This window comes from Buteo buteo, chromosome 6 (genome assembly GCF_964188355.1).
Source record: "Buteo buteo chromosome 6, bButBut1.hap1.1, whole genome shotgun sequence".
Taxonomy (NCBI): domain Eukaryota; kingdom Metazoa; phylum Chordata; class Aves; order Accipitriformes; family Accipitridae; genus Buteo; species Buteo buteo.
In genome coordinates, this window is record NC_134176.1 from 19,148,213 (window position 1) to 19,170,825 (window position 22,613).

General features: G+C 39.0%; 1 protein-coding gene across 4 annotated transcripts in view; it reads left to right on the forward strand.

Annotated features, from left to right (window-relative positions):
* Positions 1–22,613, forward strand: part of TTC7B (tetratricopeptide repeat domain 7B) — a 140,500-nt gene that overhangs the window by 1,624 nt on the left and 116,263 nt on the right. For all 4 annotated transcript variants that reach the window (XM_075029985.1, XM_075029987.1, XM_075029986.1 and 1 more), the window contains exons 2-3: positions 19,944–20,098; positions 21,256–21,424. In XM_075029985.1, the coding sequence (XP_074886086.1) occupies positions 19,944–20,098; positions 21,256–21,424 (324 nt within the window). The remainder of the gene's footprint in view (positions 1–19,943; positions 20,099–21,255; positions 21,425–22,613) is intronic.

Sequence of the window (22,613 nt, forward strand, 5' to 3'; positions counted from 1 at the left end):
CCTGGGTACTTTTTACCTAACTGAAGCATATCAGAGAAGATTATGCAGTCTGCATAGCTTTACACTTCAGTGATTTTCCTATTACGGTATCTTCTAGATTCTGGACCAGTCAAAATGCAAACTATTGGAGCATTTCCTGATCTTTAAAACATGGGAAAGTATCATATGTAGATTTAGTCTCTTTCTGACAGCACAGGAATGATTAAATCAATGTCCATGGCTTCCAAGTTCTAGCTAACTGAGAATATCAATAGTCAGTAAGCTAAGTGATTGTAAGGGACTCTTCTTTTGTAGTGGAGTAACACAGGAAGAGAGTAATTTATTTAATTAAATACATGTTCCCGATGTTGAGAGTGTCTAAAACTGTAAGTTTGTGTTTGAGATCCTGGTGTACTTAACAGGTTGCAGGCCAAGGTTATTGGCTAGTGAGACTACGGAGGAGAGACGATGCCTCTGTTCCACCCGTGAAGAGAGATATGAACTGAAAGGCTTGCCAGTGTGTATTCCTGTTGTTAGTTAATCTGAAATACTTAACTGAAGAAAAAGTACTCAGAACTTTGCTGCTTCCTTCTGTAGTAATGTTCAGTTCTACAAATCAGCTAGGGAATGGATAACAAAATGCCGTTTTTTTGGCTAAATGTGGAACAATATGTCATAGGAATGATTTAAAAGCATGAAAGGAGGAAAAAGAGGGGAGAGGATCTTCATTCTGTCCATATTCTGGCCATAATTGGCTCTGACTCTTGAATGTTGGAGCATTTTAACTGAGGATATCAGTGTTGCTAGGAATAGGGTTTATTGCTCTTTGAACACAGATGGGGAGGAATCCTTTGGGGAAGCTATCTTGTAATCTCTTCAATCTTGCGCTGTGGCAAAAAAAAATAGACTGTTACTTTACCAGGACTTAATTACATCTCCTGTTTGGAAATGGGGATTAGAGAATTTGACAGAAATTATAATGGGCTGGATTATTATTTGGGCTGTCTTGCATTGATATAGTATTTCCTATTATCAAGTTCCCATTCCTTCATGCTTGCAACCCAAATTAGATGAAGGAAGAAAACAGTAATGACAGATCCCAAGATGAAGGGCTGTGTGGATGCATAAGGCAATAGTATATACTTCTGGAGAAGCATAGCACTTGAGAGGTGCAGTATTTTTCGTGGACTTGATTAATGTGTTGTTTATTCTGTTTTGTTCTGCTGATGGATCCAATCTACTCCCCCATAGAATTAGCAGTCTATATAAAACCTGAGAGTGGATGAAGTACAAATGACAGTTTATGTAGGATTCTGGATGCACATAAATGACACTTACTAAAATCAATTTCTGTATCTGATGGATTGTATTTAAAAGGCTTTGTGAGCTTACTGAGCTTTAAGATAAAGAGGGAAGAGAAATGTTAATGGATTGGTCACTGCCTTTGCTATACTATAAGTAATAGTCACAATTTGGATCATGGAAAATGTGTGCTCTGTGTCAAGCCTGTGACTTGCATTGTTTTTCACAAAGGATAGATAGACGAAAGAAGGGTCTGTAACCTAAGTCAGAATTCTTAGGCACTTATCCAGTTTGTATTACGTTTCTCTCCTTCAGAACCAGGACTCAGCAGTAATGATTCCTGCCACGTAACACAAGTCTCTGTCCGAGCTCTTGCTTGATCAGCACTCCCATAAAAGATTGGGTCAAAACTGTTACACAGGTGTGGTGGGTTAGCCTTGGCTAACAGCAAATGCCCACCCAGCTGCTCAGTCTTTCCCTTTCCTTAGTGGGCAGAAAATAGGATGAGAAGACTCGTAGGTTCAGATAAAGATGGGGAGATCGCTTACTAATTACTGTTGTGGGCAAAACGGGCTTGACCTGGGAAAAATTAATTTAATTTGTCACCAGTTAAAATAGATTCAGATAGTAAGAAACAGAAAGACAGGCATGGAAGCAACACTTTTCCTCCCCCCTTTCCCAGGCTCAACTTCAGTCCTGCATCCCAGACTCCTGTGCCCCTCTCCATATGGTGCGGGGGGCAAAGGGGTTACAGTTGGTGCGAGGTGGTTTCTTTCTGCTGCTCCTTCCTTCTCACGTTTTTCCTCTGCTCTGGCATGGGGTCCCTGCTGGCTGCAGTTAGTCCTTCAGGAAAAAAATCTGCTCTGGCACAGGCTCTCCATGTGCCGCAGTTCCTTCAGGGCATATCCACCTGCTCCAGTTTGGGTCCTTCCCAGGCTGCAGTGGTGGATATCTGCTCTGGCACCTGGAGCACCTCCTCCACCTCCTTCTCTGACCTTGGTGTTCCCTCTGCTGTTTCTCACTCCTTTTGTTCCCTCCTCCTCTCTGTGGCATTTTCTACCCTTTCTTAAATACGCTTTCACAGAGGTGCTGCCAGCTTTGCTGCGGGCCTCAGCTGTGTCTTGCTGTGGGTCTGCTGGAGCCAGCTGGGCCTGGGACAGGGCAGCCCTGTGCCTCTTCCCCCAGGGGCCACCCCTACAGCCCCACCGCTGCTGTTTACACCCAGTACAACAGTATTTACAAAAACTGTAGCAGCTGGCGTAGAAATCGTTGTGCTACTCTGAGGTTCACAAAGATGTGGTCCTTGGCTAGTCCGTAGGCTGTTTGGTTGCAGGAAAGGTGCCGTCCTCAAGTGTTCTCATCCTGAGTGTCACTTGTCAAACGGAACTGAGACAAACCCCAAGTTGTTAGAAATAAAATCTTAAAGCATTTTTCACTAATGAAACTTTGTGGGTGTTCCCAACTAGTTTAACTAACTGAAAAAGGTTCTTTCTAAGAAAATGATCTGAAGAAATTTTGATTCCGTTTGTTGAATTTTGTCTAACATTGCAAATGAACAGCATGGTGGTAAAGCACTGTCATGAGCGTTAGCAAATCTCCAAGTGCAAAATTACTTGTTCACAGATTATTGGAAGAGGTAAAATAGCAAATGTTGAATATCTGAAATTAATGAGAATGTATTTTAAAGTGCGCCCAGAATTGGGAAACAGTGGTTATAGGATTCTTTTATATTTTAAGCTGGTCTGAATGAGCTACTTTACTTAATAAAGGCCTTAATCTGTAGGAGAACTGTGTACAGCTTTGTCTTGGAAAACTTGGTTGACATCAAAAACACAGTTGTGTGAGTGAAATGCAACATGCCATAAGAGAGAGATTTTTCTCTCAAGATCACAGTTTAGTGTAGCAGTCCCCAATATAGCTAGTGATGACCGCAACACTGATGTTAATGATCACACACATATTTGAAATCCCTATTTTTTTTTCATTGAAAGCTTTTATTTTTTAAGAGATCTGTAAAGTTGCTTTTCTCAAATATTGAAAAATAACACTTATGAAATGCCAGTGATGAATCTTTTCCAGTAAGTTTATCACAACATGTTGGTCTTACGGATGACTCTTGTATTTTATTGCAGTGTTCAGGTTTAGGGATTGTGTTTTGGAACCTCTCTGCAATAGTTTTAATGAGAGTATTCTGTCATTCATAGCTTTGGGAATTTGGGTTCTCAGGGTGCCTGGAATTTTGTGGTGTTGGAATGATAATTTTGGAAGCTAGCAATCACATTTCAAAACCGATTGCAAGTCCATCATGATTTTTTGATGAAACAGTAGCGTCTCGAAGGAAGTGGCTACAATGGACTTCAGTATGAAGGCAGTGTCTGCTCAGAGCGTTCTGAGGACATCAGTGCTCTAATGTTTTATTTCCTTCCTTTGGAAACACAGGGAGGAAACTTTAGGTCAGTTCAGTGGCAAGCTGAATGGATAAAATAAAGGATCCATGAATTTCCACGGGTATTTCCGGCAATTCATTGTTGCTGCAATCAGAACATGACCTTGCTCAAGTTCAGTGAGATGTACGGCTCTGTCTGGAAAAGCACTGAGGAGGCGAATTTTTATAGTTCAAGTGAGGTAGAATGATGTAGTTCTGTAGAAACCTTAGCCAGTGTGAAATACTGTGTTACTGTGGGGAGAGAATGCACACCCTGGAAGTTTGTAGATCTATATGCTACCAAGAGCATCGTGACATTGCCATGAAAATAGAACATTACCTACAGGTATCAAGTTTGCTGATGGAATACACCAGCCTTTTAACACACTGCTTTCTTACTAATTGAATTTCTTACTACCATTACTATCCCATTTCTGTTGTTGTTTTGTTTTGTGTGTGACCTTTTTTCTGACTGCTGTTCCTCTCAACACTTTGTTTCTATAGTTTCTTATTATATCTTTCCTCACATTTAGCCTTGCAGAATAAGGGAGCAGAGGGGAGTTAGGAGCAGAGTCAGGAGCAAAACCAAAGGATCAGGAAGTATTTTACATGTCTATATTTTGTTTGTCACTTCTTATGCTGTTGCTTTAGCTGGATGTAAGTAGGACGTAAAAATAGAAACATCTTACCAGTTTTCATTTGTTTTGCTCCCTTGTGAAATACAAGACCTCAGATGTATGGTTGAAGCTTACCCTCAGAGTAAACCAGGGATTTCTAAACCTCTTAGGACTCATGCCCTACTTAGAAGGTGGTTATCAAATTTGTTTGTTTTTTATACATAGAGCTTGTAATGCAATTTATATATGCAAAGCTTTCCAAAGAGATCTACATCTCCACCAGAAAAGTTTGCAGACTTTGATGTGACATGCCTTTTTGCATTTCCACAAAAGTGGAAATGAAGATCTCTCTTAATTTGTTATCTTTTTTTGTTTTCCTTCTGTTGTGTTCATTATCATATTTACAGAACAAGCATACTAAGGACACACATTTTTCTGAATGAAGACCAAAGATGGTGACAGTACTAAGATGTGTTGTCTTATTTTTGACTGACAGCTTTGTTTCTTCAGATAGCCAGGGGTGTTACAACAGTGTAAGTGATGATGTAAATCTGCTGCTTGTATTCCAACTGATGTGTCATCTGGAAGAGTAGTCAGTGTAGTCAGTATCATTTCACAAGTAACCAAGCTGGTCTAACACCTTGCTGCTATTGCGTGGAGGAGCTCGCTCTGCTTACCTTTACTCAAGCTGCTCCTTCTCTATGCAGTTTCTCTTGGTTACATGTTCCTGGCCTCTCCCTAGTGTTGATGAACACCAGAGGTGGGACTTACTGTGCTGGGCCAGCAGAAAACTCTGTGCTCCTCTTTCTGGGGTTAGTTTCTGCTGGCTTGCTGAGCTGATTTGCCTCCCACAGGGGTCTGAAGAGTGTAACAGCTGGTGGAAAATGAACAGTGGCAGCAGCCAGTGAAGGGCAAGGGTGAGGGGAACTTTCTTCTCCCGCTGTGAGGAAGCATGTAATTGGTCTGAGTGGAATGAACTAAGTACTTTTGGATATTTGGAGCTTATAGCTGCTTACATTTATAAGAACACTTCCATATATTATGCATGTAGTTATTTTAGAAATTGGGCATCTCGCATATTAATGTTGGGTTAGTTGCACTCTGTTGCTTTGTTTAAAAGTTATAAGAAGAAATGTTAGCCTGAATTATCAGTGTATATATACTGGTATATGTCTGTATAATAGCTAGTCTAGGTTCCTTTAACCTAACGTCAAGGGTAAAAGGTTAGTATTAACTTTTCTGTAGGGAAATAAGTTCATTAGCATAAACTCAGGATCATTGATACCACTTTTGTTTGAGTTTGATTTGCATGGTAGTAAAGAAGGGGGCAGAAGGTCCTTAACCATGCCAAATGTGCGTCATTCCCCCTCCCTGCAAATCTGTCTTGTAAATAACCAGATTTTAGAATTTGATGGTTAAATTCTCTGCAGTTTTCTCTGCACTGAACATGATTTAATTGGTGATTTGATAAGGAGCAACTGAAGACAATAACTTTGTAAAAAGCAAAGTGGCAGGATGTTGTGATAAATTGGAGGGAGTGAGGATGCCTGTCTAATAGTGTTACCTTCATTGGTAGCAAGGCCCTTAATCATTGGAGAGCATTTCATCTCTGCTCCAGGCTCTGGAGGAAGAGTGCTGAATCTGGGCATTTCTCTGGTGTCAGCAAATGTGTGGCAGAATGCATAGCAGCAGTTATTAGTAAGCTGCTCTGATCAGAGATGTTATCTGTTGCTCTGTTGCTTCAGGAGATGTTGCATGAGTTTTTCTGCAAGTTCCCACCCCACTGATGATCTGTGTGTGATTGGTATTATTCCACTCAAAATGTGTACGCATAAACAGAAATCCTTTACTATAATCTCATATTCTCTTCAAGAGAAGGGAATGCGTGAAGGTGGTGGGTTTTTTAATGTAGTTGTAAAGTAATTTTAAATTTCCTTTTTACAGATTTTGGTACAGCTTTATAGTGTGTGTGCTGGTTTTTTCTGACAGGATCTTGGTTCACTCAGATCACAAAATAGACCGGCCTCTGGAGATAGAGCCGTAAATCTTAAGGCCAGAATTAAATATTTCATCAAATCATTCTGTCTTTATAATTACCTTGGTCGCTGCCTGTGGAATTATCACGTAAGAAATCTGTAAAATCTGTAATACTGTAGTAGGAAGAAAACTGCTTGCCTTCAGCACTCTTTACTGAGTTTGTCACCCATATTGGTATTCTATAGAGATGGCATATTAACAATGATTAATCAACAACTTGAGTTTTGATACAGCTGCTCTACAGCTGATGTTTCTGATGTGTAACATGTAAAGAGCAATAAAGCAAAAGAAGGACTTTGAAACGTGTGGTTGTATTGTCTGGAAAAGAGAAGAGGGTCAGGATCTGACCCTAGCAGATCCTTAGGAGTTGTTTCTTTGATAATGAAAGTAGATCCTGAATGTTTAAGCTGCACTGAAAGAAAGGAGGAAATAAGAGAGGACTTATGAGTTGCGGTATTTGGCAAATGTTGCCATTCCACTGTTAAGTTCCCCGTTTAAGGGTTTAATCTGAAATTGTGTCTTTTTGTTCTGTTTTGGTTACTTCCTTGGCTATATGAATTAGAGTTTTCCCTTTATTAGCATAAAGGAGTAGTCTTTTCAGCCTCGAGCTTGTTAGGTGCTGGACCCCTGGTGCAGACAGCTCCTTGGGCAACTGACACCTATTATGTAGTTATGTATGGTCCCAAGGTGAAGGGTGTTGCCAGGTTTCACAGAAGACATCCATCCTCTTCCCCAAAGGAGGTGTAAACTGTGCTTCTTTTCACACGAAGTGGGTGGGAAATCCCTTTTGGCTCTAGGCAAATCCTGAATGCTGCTCACCTGAGCCCAGTAACTTGTTTTTCTCTATAAAACCTTTGCAAAGGCAATCAAGATATGAGAACATCAACAGCTTCCAGACTGTCCCCTATTTTTTCTGCAGTTAATTATGTGAACACATTGTTGCTTATCTTTCAAGTGTGCCTTACTTCAAATTCAGGTTTGCCTGGGCTCAGCTTCCAGCCACATGTCTGTTTTTCTTTCTACCATTTAATTACAGTCTCTTTACCTTAATGGGGAGAAAAAGATGTGCATTAATCAAGGCTCTAATGGGATTGCTTTAGAGCAGGTTTAAGGAGAGGCAGAAGTAGGGGACCTACTGCTTTTAGAACTGCTGATAGAATTAAAAAAAAAAAAAAGTTGCTAAAAGATGTTTTCTGTCTTATAACCTGTGGTGACAGGTGTAGGCTACTGCCTTTCAAGAATTTACTTGAGGTTTCCCAGGTGGAGCTAGTGGGGGTGGGGGGCGGGAAGAGGACGAGAAGAGGCTGGTTTTTGTGACTGTCTGGCTTTGGGAAATGGTAGAGAACTGCAAGATCTCCTTTTCTGGGGAACAGAGGCCCACCTATGTACTTTCATCTGAGCTTTGGGTCATACCATAGATGAAAAATGTCCCTCTTCTGTCCTGACAATTAATCGGTGATTAATACAGAGAGAAGGGAATGAAGGTGTGAACCAAAATCTCTAGATGGTGAGGTTTAGGAGTAAGGAAGTGTTCCTGATGTATAAGAAGTTGGGCAGAGTCAGGATCTCTTCAGTCTCTTATTTCTTCTTTTTTGTCAACTGTTTTCTTTACCTTCTTGGGAGAACAAAAGTTGGATTCCACTGTCGTCACCTCTCAAATCTGCACTGTGCTCCAATGTAGCTGTTTTGTAGAGCATGGACAAGAGCCGCTGTCCCCATGACATGGTTTGGTTTTGCCTTCCATCTAAGTAGTCTCTAGTCTTTTTTTTCATTGTTATTAGTAGTGACAGGAAAACTGGTTTGTCCTTTGAGAAGAAGATCATGGCAAGAAGTAAGATTGAAAAGAATTTCTGGCTATCACAGCATGCGCTTTTCCTGTCCTCCAAGTCACTCTTTGATCTTCTTTGTAACCTAAACAAAACATAAATGGAAAGAAGCTAAATTTTGACCATTCTCCCTCAATGTGGTTACTAGAACTGTTCCCAGTTAAACACCCAAAGATGATGGTAATCCTGTTTCCCACACTTTATGCTTCCCAGTCTTGGGTATGACCCTCATTCTTATTTCTTGCTTTTACATTGCGTTTGACTGAATGGATGAAGTTTAATTCAAACATAGGTGTATCAATAATCTAGATGATACATTGTGGCTGTCCTGGCCTGATTATTTACTGTTCTGATGGTCTTAACATTTCACAAAATTTGGGAGCTTGAATATTAAAAAAAAAAAAAAGCCATAAAAATATTATAATTTGAAACAATTGCTGAGTTTTCTGTTGTTCTTCTGTTGTGCCCTCATAAAATAAATTTCTGTAGTAGTGGTACTTTGGAAGTAAATTTGCATATGCATAAATAGTCTGGAAAGCCTATAATATTTTTCTTCAAAGTGAATTTTGGCTGCCAAGCAGGAAGATTGCCTAGATACTGCATAGCAAAAGGTTGCCATGCCTTCTGTGTACTTAAGAGGCAGAGGAGTGAATGACCGTGTATAGTTAAAGGTGTTAATAACTAGAATTAAGTTTCTTTGAGCAGTTGACTCTGTATTTTCTGCTTCTGGTTTTACATGTGTATCGTCTGCATCAGTCTGCAGCCTTTCTGCCAGTAGTGCCTGTTGGTCTGCACATGTCCTCTAGCTGCTCTTCTACTGTCCCCAGAGACCTGACTGGACAAGATCCTGGGCAACCTGCTGTAGTTGACGTTGCTTGCAGCCGGGGTGTTGGACTAGATGATGTCCAGAGGTCCCTTCCAACCTCAGCCATCCTGTGATGCTGTGAATTCTTGCTACTTAGTAGTCAGTGATGGAATCATAAGTGACATCTGTATATCCATATAATGTTCTTCTTTCCTTTAATGTAAACCTTGTATAAATCTAAGATTAGTTTTAGCATTCATTTTAATTTAAGTAACTTCTGGTCAGAGTTGCTTGAATGAGTACTTGGAGACATCTGCCAATATTCTTCTTCAGGTATAGCCAATGCTTTTAATGACTGTTACATGCATCATGAACAAAGCAAATGTCTTTAAGTGTATGGTCAAACTTGTCCCCAGTTGGAAAACTCGTGTTTCATGCTGTTTCTGCCAGGTGAATATGAAATCAGCTCTGGATCCAGGATTTCCAGATCTTCCCCTGGGAGAAAGTTCCATTTCAAAATGGCCTCCTTAATAAATGTTCTGTGGGATGCTATAAGATTTTTCTTCTCTTCAGCTGTTTTTACAGAAACTTTACCCTGAAATTTTTGTCTGGGTACTATATTGAGCAGTTGACCCCTTTGGGATCCTTCTTGCTGCATCCCACTCCTGGACAAAAATTCTTCATTTTGTGTTTTAGGTTTAGGCATAATGATAATCCAACATGTTTTAGGAAGTCTGAGGAAAAATCCTCTCAAAGTAATGCAACATGCAGCCCTTCAGGTACTCTGAGCCTTCAGTTTTACCTTTAGAGAGCAAAAGAGATTTAGGGATTGAGGAGGAGGAGTTTCCTTTCTCACTCTCAAGCTAGTTTCCCTCTGGGAAGATTTGAAGCACCAGAAAAGAGATTACAAGGCAAGTCTTAACTTGCTGGAATGCTGCACATCACTTTATGGTACCATTGGGATACCATGGAAATCTCATACTTGTCCTCTTTACACCTTGACATTTTCCTCCCCTGCTTTTTTTTTTTTTTTTTTTTTTTTAATTTTTAGTCCTGAATTAAGACTTGAGGTTTTTTATTTCTTTCTCTCTCTGGAATCCAATACAGGACAGGTGAAGCAGCAGGATCTTATGTTCTTACAACTCCATACTTCATCTAATTGATCTCGCCTCATGCAGTATCTGCATTTGGAACTAATGATAACTGTCATCTTTTGACTTCAATGCATTTGGACAATTGTGCTTTTTAAGAATCTGAAATATGTTACCTGAAATACTGAAGATTTTGGTGGAGAGTGGGTGAAGAGATACAACATGCTTCTAGATTTTCTATCTGCTTGCTTACAAGGAAAGTTTAAAGTTTGTTTGGCCAGTCATCTCAGATTCTGTAGCTAGTGTGGTCTATGTTTCCTATTCCTAAATATTTCCTATTCAAATCAGATCCTCAGGGCTTGAGACTGAGATTGAGCCTCTTTGCCTAAATCTTTATGGTAGGAGATTTTATCTTAATTCTGCACAGTTTTCTTGCAGCTTGTAACTCAGGAGCGTGTGAAACCAAATACTGAAAATACTTCTTTTGATCTATACCATTTGGCATTTAAGGAAGAAAAGACTGGTTTTCCCCATACTCTTTCTCGCTTTAGATGTTGAGCTGTCAAGGCTCCATAATGTGTAACTATCATTGTTGGCACAGGATCATGGGTATTCTTGCCAGTGTAGCCCAGAAGTATGACATGGATGTTTCATTGCAGAGGAACATCTTGTCCAGGATGCTCCTGCATACCAGGAGCGGGGTTGTTGATAGTTGTTGCCACAGAGGTGATAGCAACTATGTTATCTGAGAGGCGTGTTTGTATTGTACCTTTCAAGTATTTCCTTGTCATGTTAAAAATACAACCAAAATAAATAATTATCAGGCCCTTTCAAAATATATTACATTTTCTGCATTAATATTAGGAATGGTTAAGAAACTGCATAGATAGTAGTTGTGGCCTAGATAACCTTCAATGTTTGTTTTGATTTTTATCCGAGACTGTTGAACCACCACAGGAAAAGTAATACTTTAACAAAGCAGCTATTTGGTACCCCACATTAAAACAGGTAGCAGGTTCATTAGTTCTGTTGAGAACACTTAATCATTCACTGTGGATTTATCTTGGTGTACTCTGGAATTGAATGAGCTTTTTAAGGCATCTCTTGAAGAGGGATTCTGCAGGCAAGAAAGAGCTCCTAATCTGTATACAGTTAGGGCTTTTTGGTTTTTTTTTTGTTGGTTGGTTGGTTTGTTTGTTTGTTTTTTAGCTGTGTGCAGTAACTTGTTTTCTAAAAGGAATTTAGAGCTAGATATTCCTCTCACCTAGCCTGCGAACAACCCCTGGGTTCTTCAACAAATCCTTGGAGGTTGCGGTAGCATTCATCACAAAACTGATTATTTTGTATTTTAGCATGTGATTCAGTGGATGATTCAAGATGGACCATGGTTTTAAGCTAATAGTAGTAAGTATTCATCATCATTCTTGACACAGCACAAGGATAAATGAAGATTAATCCTCTGTTTTAATTCTCTGTTTTTCTGTGAGTAACTGCTTTGGATCCTGATAGCATGGTAACAATTTTGCTTCAAAAAAGCAGATGTTAAAAATCAAGTAGCAAAGCAGCTGTCATGATATTTTTAGACACAATCTTAAAAAGACACGTCATCATGTGCGGTTTTTCCCCCTACCCCATATTTATGCCAGCCTTTATTCTCATTTTGAAGATAGTTAGGGTTGATTCATATGGCAAAGAGGGATATCTATGTCTGCACAAGGTTCTTCTCAAGACATTTTGTGTGTGTCTAAGCTTTCTCTAAGCTGAAAGAAAACAGCTTGCATGTGTAGAAGTGCTGGGTTTTCTGCTTTTGCTTTCAGTGTTAACAGAAATGGACATCTCGCTTAAAGCATCCTTCAGTTTGTCTTGCAGTTCCAAGGTGCTCAGACTTGTCTTTGGTTATAGGTGGAGGACATCCTTATTAGGCAGGTGGATTATTTCGGTGATACTGTGATGTTGCAGAAACAGATGGGCAAGCTAGGCTGTCCTCTTCCTCCTCCAGTTAGGAAATGGTTCTGCAATGCAGCTGTGATATAAGTCATCAAATGTCCCCTAACTCTACTAAGTAATCGTTGTCGATGAACTCTTCAGCAGAGGAAAGGATGAGTAAGAGGGAGGCTTTCCTTTGATCAAGAATTTTATATTGATCCATAACTATTTCAGTTTTCTAAAAGTGGGAAACTGGTCTTCATGGTATTGAAACTGTTTACTAAGTTTTTTTTTTTCTTCTGAAACATCTTTTTAGACTGGCTGAAAGAATGCTAGACTTCAAGGTATCTAAAAACTTTACGCAGTTTAATTCTGTCTTTTATAAAGTGTTTCATAGAAGAATATAATCTAGATCGCTCATACTGTGCTGGCAGAAAAAGAAAAGCAATTTCTTCTCAAACATTACTGATGTTATTTCAGGATGTCTTAAGGGGTAGCTAAAACTGATTAAAAACTCTGCTCGAGCTATGGTTTCATAAATGGTTTCTTTCAGAAATGTCCACATAATTGGAATTTTGTTATAAGCACCATTGATGCTCGATCTTACTGGCATAGAATGGTTGACATGCCTCGAGCCATGGCTTTGTTAATAAAGCACACTCTCAGCCATAATTTGATTTAAAAATTTGTTGCAAGTGTCTGGCCCTGACTGACTGACTTAGCAGATGAGTGACTTGGTAAATAAGAAAATCCTGCTTTGCAGTAACTTTCATCGTTTGCATTCTGTGAGCTGTTGTCCTCCAGTGTTAGCCAGCTGGGTGAGTGCAGCACTTCTGTGATGAAAGCCAGTCAGACAGTAACTGTTTCTCTTATGGTGCTGTGTCTCATGATATATAGCAATGGTACAGGGCAAGGGTGAGTTGTACTGTATATGGGTGACCTAGAAGAACAGCTTTTGTTTTGAAGTTTAACCAGATCTGCTGGTGAGTTGCGGCTGTTTTCTCCTCTCCCACCTTTCCTCTGAAGGAAAGTGTGTGTAATACATGTTGCTGCACTGTGACTGTCCCTAGCTAGTGTATGGATCATTAGCTTCTCTAACTTGTGTCAATGGTGGGAACAAAATATCTGGGTGCTATAGACTACGTTGTTTCTCATCTTAAGGTGTTTGGATAGTTTCAGACTATGCACCAGCATGAACTTAAGACTTTGTTCTTGCTTGTGTCCTGTCTTTAGAGACTATACTGTATTTTTTCAAGTCATTGTCAGAGAGAAGAAACTTATCTTAGGGTGGAGGGCGGAGGATGAGAGAGGGAAGAGAGAGAGGCTAAATTAAAATTTCCAGAGGTGGTTTCTTGTTTCTCTCCTCTTTCTTTCTCCAGTGTGAGAAATTCTGCTGTGTACAAAAAATGAATAATCTTAAAAACTTTCTGCAGAGTGCTAGATCTGTGTCTATGCCTGTCTTGTTCTGCTGTGGCTTCACAAATGGGTGAGAATTGGAGCTTTTAAAGCTGGTCGTCCTCTTTCAGTGGTGCAGCTGTTGAGCCACTAGACTATGGAGGAGAGTATGGCTACACTTTGCTCTTGCATGTGCCAGTGCTGTTCTTTCATTACAGGCAAAATGATTATTTTCCCCTTTATTGATAGGGATGGTTTCAGCACTTCATTTTAAGAATCCTCATGCCTCAGGGAATGTATTTTCACATGTAACAGCACAAGGTTTATTTTCTTTTTCCTTGGTGTCTAACCTGTTCTTCAAGATATCAGCTGATCTATTGTAACCATCCAAACTTGTTGTTTCACATGCTTCCATTACAATTTTGCAGTTTGAATAAAGAAAACATCTCTGGCAGCTGGTGCACAATCCAGCTGTGTTTTTTACCTGTCTCCATAAAGATAGATCTATTGTATTTAACTTAATTAAAGAAATGCTTGTTACAGGAGTGTGGGCCAGAAGAATTTTTGAGACCTACTTAAAGGAATGCATAAGAGAGGGAAGGCATGTGTGATACTTTCTTCTTTGGCATGTTTGAAGTTCTGCTATTTGAAGTGTTGAAGAACGTTAATGATAGACCTCCCTCTTTTCATTTCAAACAGCCTTGATGATATTTCAGCTCCTGAACCAAAGCACTGGTTTTAGAGAGTCATTTGGATTCCTTGCTCTGTTTGATGTTTGTGTTTCCTCAACCTTCTTTGGAAATGAAGTTTGCTCAGTGAAGCATTAAACTGAATGAAAGGAAAGAGGAATGTTGCTTGTTGAACGAAACACTTGGATTTTGATGAATACAAATCAGGGAGGATGTATCTACTTGCACATGCCTTAAAACTTAGAGTAAACAGTTTGACATATTTTTACCCTTTTTAAGAACCATGTAGCTTTAAAAATACAATTAGCAAAATTAATCTTCATTGCTCTTCTCCCAAGTAGCACATTACTATGATGACCTCAAGTATTATTTTCAAGGCCCACTGTTTTTTTCTAATCACCTTTTTAAAGAAGCTCATAAACAAAAATTATGTACTTGGAACACTCTCTGGAGTATTCTGAATATTATTAGTAAAATGCCTGTAGTGAAAGGACCCCTCAGTGACCTATACGTTGCAAGGCAAATAACTGCATCCTGTGAACATGTTCTGAAACAGTTTTCTAAGTTTGGAACAGGCCTCTGATCTCTGAGACCCTTTCACACAGCACATGTTAAACTCCTTACATGAAAGACTAACCTGCCTTGGATTGGTGTACAAAACCAGCTGTCTTGTGTGCATGCAGTTTACACTCTTTTATTTCCAGAGAGATGGAACAGTTGCAGAAGGTGCAGTCCTACAGAGTGTTATGCTAAAGCTGTCTTTGAACACGGTAATGTTGGTCATAATATCTGACTTTACTATTTGTTTGTAATAATACTGTGGCTATGCTAATGAAATATGGAATTTGGAATAAAGCTGTAACAAAGGGGATTTAGTCTGAAATACCAGGTTTAGATTTGGTCAGTTTAATGTCTTGTTAGTTTGCAGCTTGAAACTGAAGCTATGCAAGCTGTTGATTTTTATCAGTTATGCTAAGATTTCTGTTTGAAGGAAAAGAAAGAACATGCAGAAAATAAACTGTAACAAAATAGATGCTGAGTATCTTTAAAAATAAAAAAAATCTCATTTTAGCATATTACTTCTCTTGGAAAATTTGCTTTATTGCAGCAAGTGACAGTTGTTTGTACCATTTGTGCTTTTTAGTATATGTATCAGTGCTTGCAGAAAATCTGTTGATATTGATGGAAAATTACTCCATTTGATGGAAAAGTCTCATGAAGTGAAGCATTATGCCCTGACAGAGGATGACTGTGTTGGGTAAAGGTGGCATATGCAAGTTTCTGATACCTAGGTGGGTTGTGTCAGAGTGCTGAAAGAGCTGGCCAATGTCATTGCAAGGATGCTGCCATATTTTTTTAAAGGTCCTGATGATCAAGGGTGATTTCTGGTGACTGGAAAAAGACATGTATGGCCATTTGCAAGAATGTCAAGAAGGAGGATCCAGGGACTGCAGGTTGATCAGCCTAACCTCAGGCCCTGGGAAGATCAGGAATCGTCCTGGAAACTGGTTGGAAGGATGAGGAGGTGATTGGGATGAGTTGACGTGGCTTTATCAGGGACTAACCAACCAGATAGCTTTTGATGATAAGTGGCTGACTGGATAAAGTGGGGACAGTGGATATTGTTGGCTTCAACTTTGTCTAGACTTTGGACACAGTTCCCCATAGTATATCTTGTAGCACAGTTGAAAAGACAGGAGGACTAGGAGGTAGGTGGAAAACTGGCTGGGATCAGAGGCTTGATCACAGGTTAAAAAAAAATAAAAATAAATGCGATTGGTGACCTATTAGAAGTGGGCCCTCTCAGGGGTTGATACTGCAGTCAGTATTGTTTTGTATTTTTCTTGGTGATATAGACATTGAGAATGTACCCTCAGTGGTTTTGTGGGTGGTAGGAAACTGGGGGGGAGTATATGACTGCTGTTTAGAGGGATCTGAACAGGCTGGAGAAATGGACTAATGGCAAAACTCATGAAGTTCAGCAAGGGCAAATGCCATGGTCCTGTACTTGAGAAAGAATAACTGTAATAGTATAGCCTAGGCATCAGCTGGCTAAAAAGCAGCTTTGCAGAAAAGGATCTGAAGGTCCTGGTGAACAGCAAAGGGAGTGTGAGTTGGCAGCAAACCCTCGTGGCAATGAAGACCGACTGCACGCTGCGCTGTATTAGCAAGAATGTAGTCAGCAGTTTGAGAGAAATTATTATTCCCTACTGTTTATCACTTGTGAGACCACATCTGGAATATTGTATCTAGGTTTGGGTTCCCCAGCAAGAGAAAGACATTGGTATAGTAGAGTTAGCCCTGTGGAGGGCCACCAAGATGATAAGGGGGCAAAAGTATGTGACCTAAGGGAACCAACTGAACGAGCTGCATTTGTTAAATCTTAGAAAGGGAGAACTAAGAGGGGATCCTACTGCTGCCATCTCCCATCCCTCCTTGAGTATGGAGGTAGCCTCTTCTCAGAAATGCACAGTGAAAGTATCAGAAGCAATGGACAAAAATTGCAACAAGGGAAATGTTGAATGGATAGTAAGGAAAAATTTCCACAGTGAGAACAGTCAAATGTTGGGAAAGGTTGTCCAGAAGGGTTTTGTAATCTGTGGAAATGTTTAAAACTCAACTGGGTATGATCCTGAGTTGCCAGCCCTAATGTTGAAGTATGTTTCTTATTTCTTTTTCTTCACTTAGTACATTGAAATATCTTTTGTTTTTCATTTTTGCTGAACAGACTTCAATGAAAGAGTAGCAAAATCAGTGTAAATTGCTTCAAAAATTCCTGGAATTATACCGATAACATTGTGAATGTATGGGAGCAAACTGGGTCCTTCTCTACTTTTATTTTCTCAGAGGATTTAAAATTTCAGGTAAAATATATTAGAAGAAACATCAAATGATAGTAGTTTTGAGAACCTATGAAATTAAAAATGGCAATTGTGCAAATTACAGATAAGTGGTGTGGTCCGGGACGATGAGTTTGGTGCAATAAAAGGGGATGTTTTCTAGTTGACTGTCTTGCTTTTCTCCAGATGGCAAAGTGTAGTAGTTTGCCTTTGGCCAACCTCAACCCAGTCTTCAGGCAGGCTCTGAGCCTGCCAGAGTCCTGGCCTATGGCTAGTGGTCGGAGGCAGTCTGAGATCTCTGGCTTGGGCCCTTTCCTGGGGGAGTGCAGTTGACCATGACTGTCAGAGCTGGTGGCTGCTGCTGCTACAAGGTGGTAGAGCAATGGGGGCTGTGGACAAGGGATTTCAAAGCCTGGTGTTGGTCCCTCCACGTGCTTATGCTGGGAGCATCTACTGCCCCTTTCCCTGCTTTCTACTGTAATCTGGATACAATGTAGGGGTAAAGCTCATGCTGTAGTGAAGAATTTTTTTTTTTTCTCCATGTTCTCTAAACACAGGGAAGAGTGTGAGCCATATTAAGTCATAAATGTGCTCAGTCCTGATAGACAAAGTGCTAAAGTCCTCTTTAACTCGTTTCCTGCTGCAGCTAACAATGGGTTTCTTGTGCATTACCAAAATAATTCTTTACAACAGAACCTTCTCATTCTAGTTCTGTTCAGAATGTTAAATTTCCAGTGTGCAAGGACATTAGCTAACCTTCAATGCAGTATACCGTAAGCTGTGTCTAAAATACTGTAGTGTACAGACTTGGAGCCTTTATGTTTGTCAGGTCTTAAATTTAACTCCTCTTATTATTTTTTGTGTTTAACTGTACATCAAATGTTTGAGATGAAAACATTTCAGTCAAACTTTATAAACTGATCAACATCTTTGAGATGTGCAAATTATATGATGGACTTACTGATGCATGTCAAACTGTGCCGTTTGCCATATGAGCATTGAATACATAAATAAAAGCATTTTTTTTGGTTGGCAGTTAGTGGGTAATAAGATTTTATTGTTATACTGTAGTTTTATTATTGAGTGGTAGTAATTTTTTTTTTCTAAACTGAGAATTGTATGCCTTTAATGTGTATTTGAAAGATGCCAAGTGTCTTTGTTTCTTCAAATGTCTCTAAAGTAATGGTGCACCAGGGAGATACTTTGTTTTCTCCTTCCTTGTCTTTCAAGGAACCAACAGTTTTAGCTAGCATGTATCAAAGCTGTATCTGGAGTGCTTTGTTGTTGGGAGGATAAACTGAGCAGAAAGTGCACAGTTTAGGCAAAACAAAATGCACGTGAAGAGGCATAAAGGTGTTCTTCAAAGAAGAAAGTGCATGTAGAAAGTGACACTTCAGATTATTTGGTGTTGTCTGGTCTAGAGATAAGAGGAGTATAACTGAAGTATCAGGAGAACCTTTGGTGGGCAAAGGAATGGAACTGTTACTGCAAATTTGAGACCGGTGAATTCGACAACTATAGTCTGAAAGCCAGAAAATTAAGCAGGCTGGTAACCAGGTGGCATCTGTGGCATGGCTTGTCTTCATCTGGATGCTGAGATCTTTCCCTTCTGCAGTAGTGTTTAAACAGTAAAATGTGAATGAATGGTAGTTGAGAATAAATAAATGTCCAGATTACTATGGATATCTTTCCCAAAACATCTTTCCCAAATAAAAAACATAAATGGAAAAATAAGCACTCCCTTGATGCTTTTGCTATTTGTCTGGTCTCTTAAACTCTCTCTTGAAGAAATTGTGGTTTAAGAAGCAGCAGTTAGCTGGAGGTTTTAAGGAAAAAAAAAATTATAGGTTTTTGTCTTTCTACTTGATAGGACATACTATAGGACAGCACCGATCCTTCTAGCTTACTGTATAATGGCATTGTACATGGATCCTATACTAGTCCAACTGACACGAGACTGAAATTTGCTGTACTTAAAAGGTGAGATAATGCTGATGCTTTTACACTTTCTGAGGGAAAGCTTTTCCTCTACAGTAACACTGAGTTCTGCATGTCCTGGTCTTTCTGTCCCTTCCCATAACCTCTGTGGATAGTGCTAAAGGTTATAGGGTGGTGAGCACTTTTCTGATTGTTAGCTTTTTGCCTTTCCCCTTTTTAAAAATCTATTTTATTTATTGTTAGTTCAAATTTGGGTTATTCAGACATTATTTACAAGACATGATCAGGTCTTTTCAAGTCCCAGATAGTGAGGTGATTATTTTTACAGCTCGCTCCTCGCTAGAGGAACTGCTCAAGATGTTTCAGTAAAGTAAGTTTAGTGGTCCTGCATAAGGACAAGGTAAAGGATGGTCAGTTTCTTGACTTTCAGCAAACATGCTAGCTGCAGTTTTGCTGGGCAGCCTGGTATTACGTTCTCCCTTCATGTCTGAGAAGTGGGGGTAAGCCTCCTAAGAAACAGGGAGAATGATGAGAAACTTTCATAGTGAAGGCTTGGGATGCCTGGAGCCTTAACAAGGTCTGAGTGATACACATTCTTACAGCCAAGATACGGATGGTGATCAAAGACATCATAAGGGACATGTAACTTAAAGCCAGTTGCATAAATTAATCCAATATCAATATTCACATTTGAAACTACAATAGGCATTTTGTGAAAGACACCATTTTTTTGGTAAAGTGAGTATCAGAAGTGTATCTTGTCACGTTCAGACAGCTACATAAGGCTTTTAAATCAAGTGTTGCTTTTTAAGGAGGAAGGGGAGAATACTGGCTTCAGGTTAATGTTCTAATTCATTATGCTTTAAAACACAGGGGACTTGATTCTATAATGAATCAAGCAGGTAAAAGATAAATTGAAAAGTAAAATTACCACATGACTTGTGTTAAATCTGAATACTTGACACTGTGTTTTGGTTAGTTTGTATTTAAAATTTAGGCAATGGCTGCCTCCATTGAAATGTTAGTGAAATAAACTTATTTCTAATATTTCATGTGTTTGGTTTTATTTACAGATGACATGGCAGAACTTCTTCTTGGGGAGTCCAAATTAGAGCAATTTTTGAAGGAAAATGCTCTTAAACAGACTAGTAGTCCACGGGGCCCCCGGCCAAAACTGACCGAGGTCAGGAAACATCTCACGGCAGCGCTTGATAGGGGAAACCTAAAGGTATGTAAGTCAGTCTGAGCAAGAATTAGAAAAGCTGAAATTGACTGGAATACTCTGCTGATCATGGAGAAAAATGGAATGTGGAAACGTGCTTGTGTGGTATTTTATTATCATGGCTGTTCCCAGAACATCATCAGCACTATGCTATTTTATGGCTCTTTGTTTCTTCATGGATTTTTATTCAGATAAATTTCTTAAATCTTCTTTCATTAGAAGACTAAGAAAATTCTCATTGACTTCTTGGGATGCTTAAGTGAAGTACTTGCAACCTGTTTTGTGGAAGTTTTTCTTGGAGTATATAACTATTGTTCTCTGTAGTGCATTAAATAGAAGTGTTAAAAATGCAAAATACTTCACAAATTTCTGTAATAGTCTCTTAAGTATTCAGGAAAGGTTCCTTAAGTTGTGTGTGCAGGTGTGGAAAATGAGGTTAATACTTGAGAGCATTTTCTGTCATAACCTTTTGAAATTCTTAACCATTCTGACCGTTCTTTTACTTAACTATTGTTGTAGCTACTACTTCAGCTTATCTTTTCTGTACTCAATGTCCATCTTTTGAGAAATCAAAAGGACCTTGTTTTACAGTCATCTGTAACATTTTGTTTCCTGTGATTTATGAGATTATTAATTTCTCTTCCTTTTCTTTCTTTATTCTTCCATGAATAATTTTTTCAAGACATTTCTTCTGCCCTGATACTTAGAAATTGTGCAAATTAAATATATAGGCTGTGGAACAAGTATCATTAAGTTTTTGATGCTATGTTATTTTCAACTGTGCTTGTAGTGTTAGAAAAAAAATCGTTGGAGGGGTTGTAGTAATGCTAGGTTGCCTTTAAGTAGTTTTGTGACCTGGCAAAGCTGGATTCTGACTGAGAGGTATTTCTGGTGCATGTGTAAATAAATATGTGAATATATAAAATGACCAGTAATGCTTTTCAGTAGCTTGGTGGAGTGAGATTTTGTGGATTCACCCCCTACTGCAAGCTTCCCAAATATTACATGAAGACAGAATTTTGTTGGTTTGTTGCTCTGTTACAAGAAATATCCTGAGGGTTTCTACAGTGAATATATACAGAAAACAGACCAAATAATTATCAGAAAGAATTAAGTGTGTTTTCTCAGGGAAAAAAACCCTTTCTTATTCCTATTCCTTCTAGCCAGAATTCCTACAAGAAGCTAACCTGATTATGGCCAAGTTAAACTACGTGGAAGGTGATTACAAAGAAGCTCTGAACACATATGCCAGAGTTGGAGTTGATGACTTGCAGCTAGCTGCAGTGCCACCATATAGGCTACGGATGATTGCTGAAGCATATTCTACTAAAGGTAAGATTGTTCTTTTCACTATAATAATGTGGAAATAGTTTTTAAAAAGTTAATTCACATCTTGTCTGAAGTTAAAGAATTTTTTTGCGTGCATATCATCAACACAGCAGTGGAGTACCACATTTGTAGGTAAGTAAGAGAATGGCTTGGCTCCTTTAAATTATTCAGAGCTTGTGCTAGGTTGACCAGACTTTTACCTCAATTAATATTCTAACTGTGCTGTCACCCAATCAAATTTTTTGATGTGTGTATTTAAAAGTCCTTCCATATGTAAATGTCACAATAACTGTGGCTAGATACTAAAAGTATTGTCACTATTGCTAAAAGTTAAGAGTTACAAAAGTAGTGCAGTTTTGCAGGTGCTGTGGACAGAATTGGAGAACTTTGATTCACCATGATGCCTTTTAGTGAATGTTAAAATGCTCAACATAAGCTAAATTGCTACTTAACTGAGAAAAATAGTAGCAACATGATAATATACTTAAAGCAGTGCATTTCTTGCACAGTTTTATTTTTGAATTTTTTTTTTACATTAATATCTTTTTATAAAAAATTCAGAAAGTGAGGTTTTTGGTTGTTTTTTGGTTTTTTTTTACTGGTCTAGTATAGTGAAAATTGCAATGCTGGCCTTGTGTCTTAAGGTGGCAGTGCCACTTCAGTTTAGAAAACTCATTAATAGACTGCAAGCTGGGTCAGTGTGTTGAGGAAAGTGGCAGTTTGTATGCCATAGGTTTATTAGAATTTACTGTGTTTTAAATGTTTGCTTTGGTCTGCTGTATTTAAGCTTGGGTTTGGTTGCATATGTACTTTTTGTTATGGGAAGAGAAGTGTCAAAGTCAGCAAACACAATTTATGAGAGACTTCAATAGCATTCACTGACAACTGGTCAAGAATTGTTTCTAACATTAGTCTTGGAAGAGAGTCACTGTTTTCCACCAACATAGTCCTCTAGTAAATGTTAGACAAGCATGAATCATTCTCTATAGAGATGTCAAGGAAATAAGAGAACTAACTGGTAGGAGAGACAAAATGATGCTTCCTAAATCTAGGCAATATTTAGATTAAAGTGGGAAGGGAGTACATTGGGAGTTCTTATGTATGATGTAAACCTGCCCAGTTCTCTCACACAGCATCTGTGTGGGCTTTTTGTCAATGTCTGGTATGGGTAGACTTCCACTCAGCTTTGTGG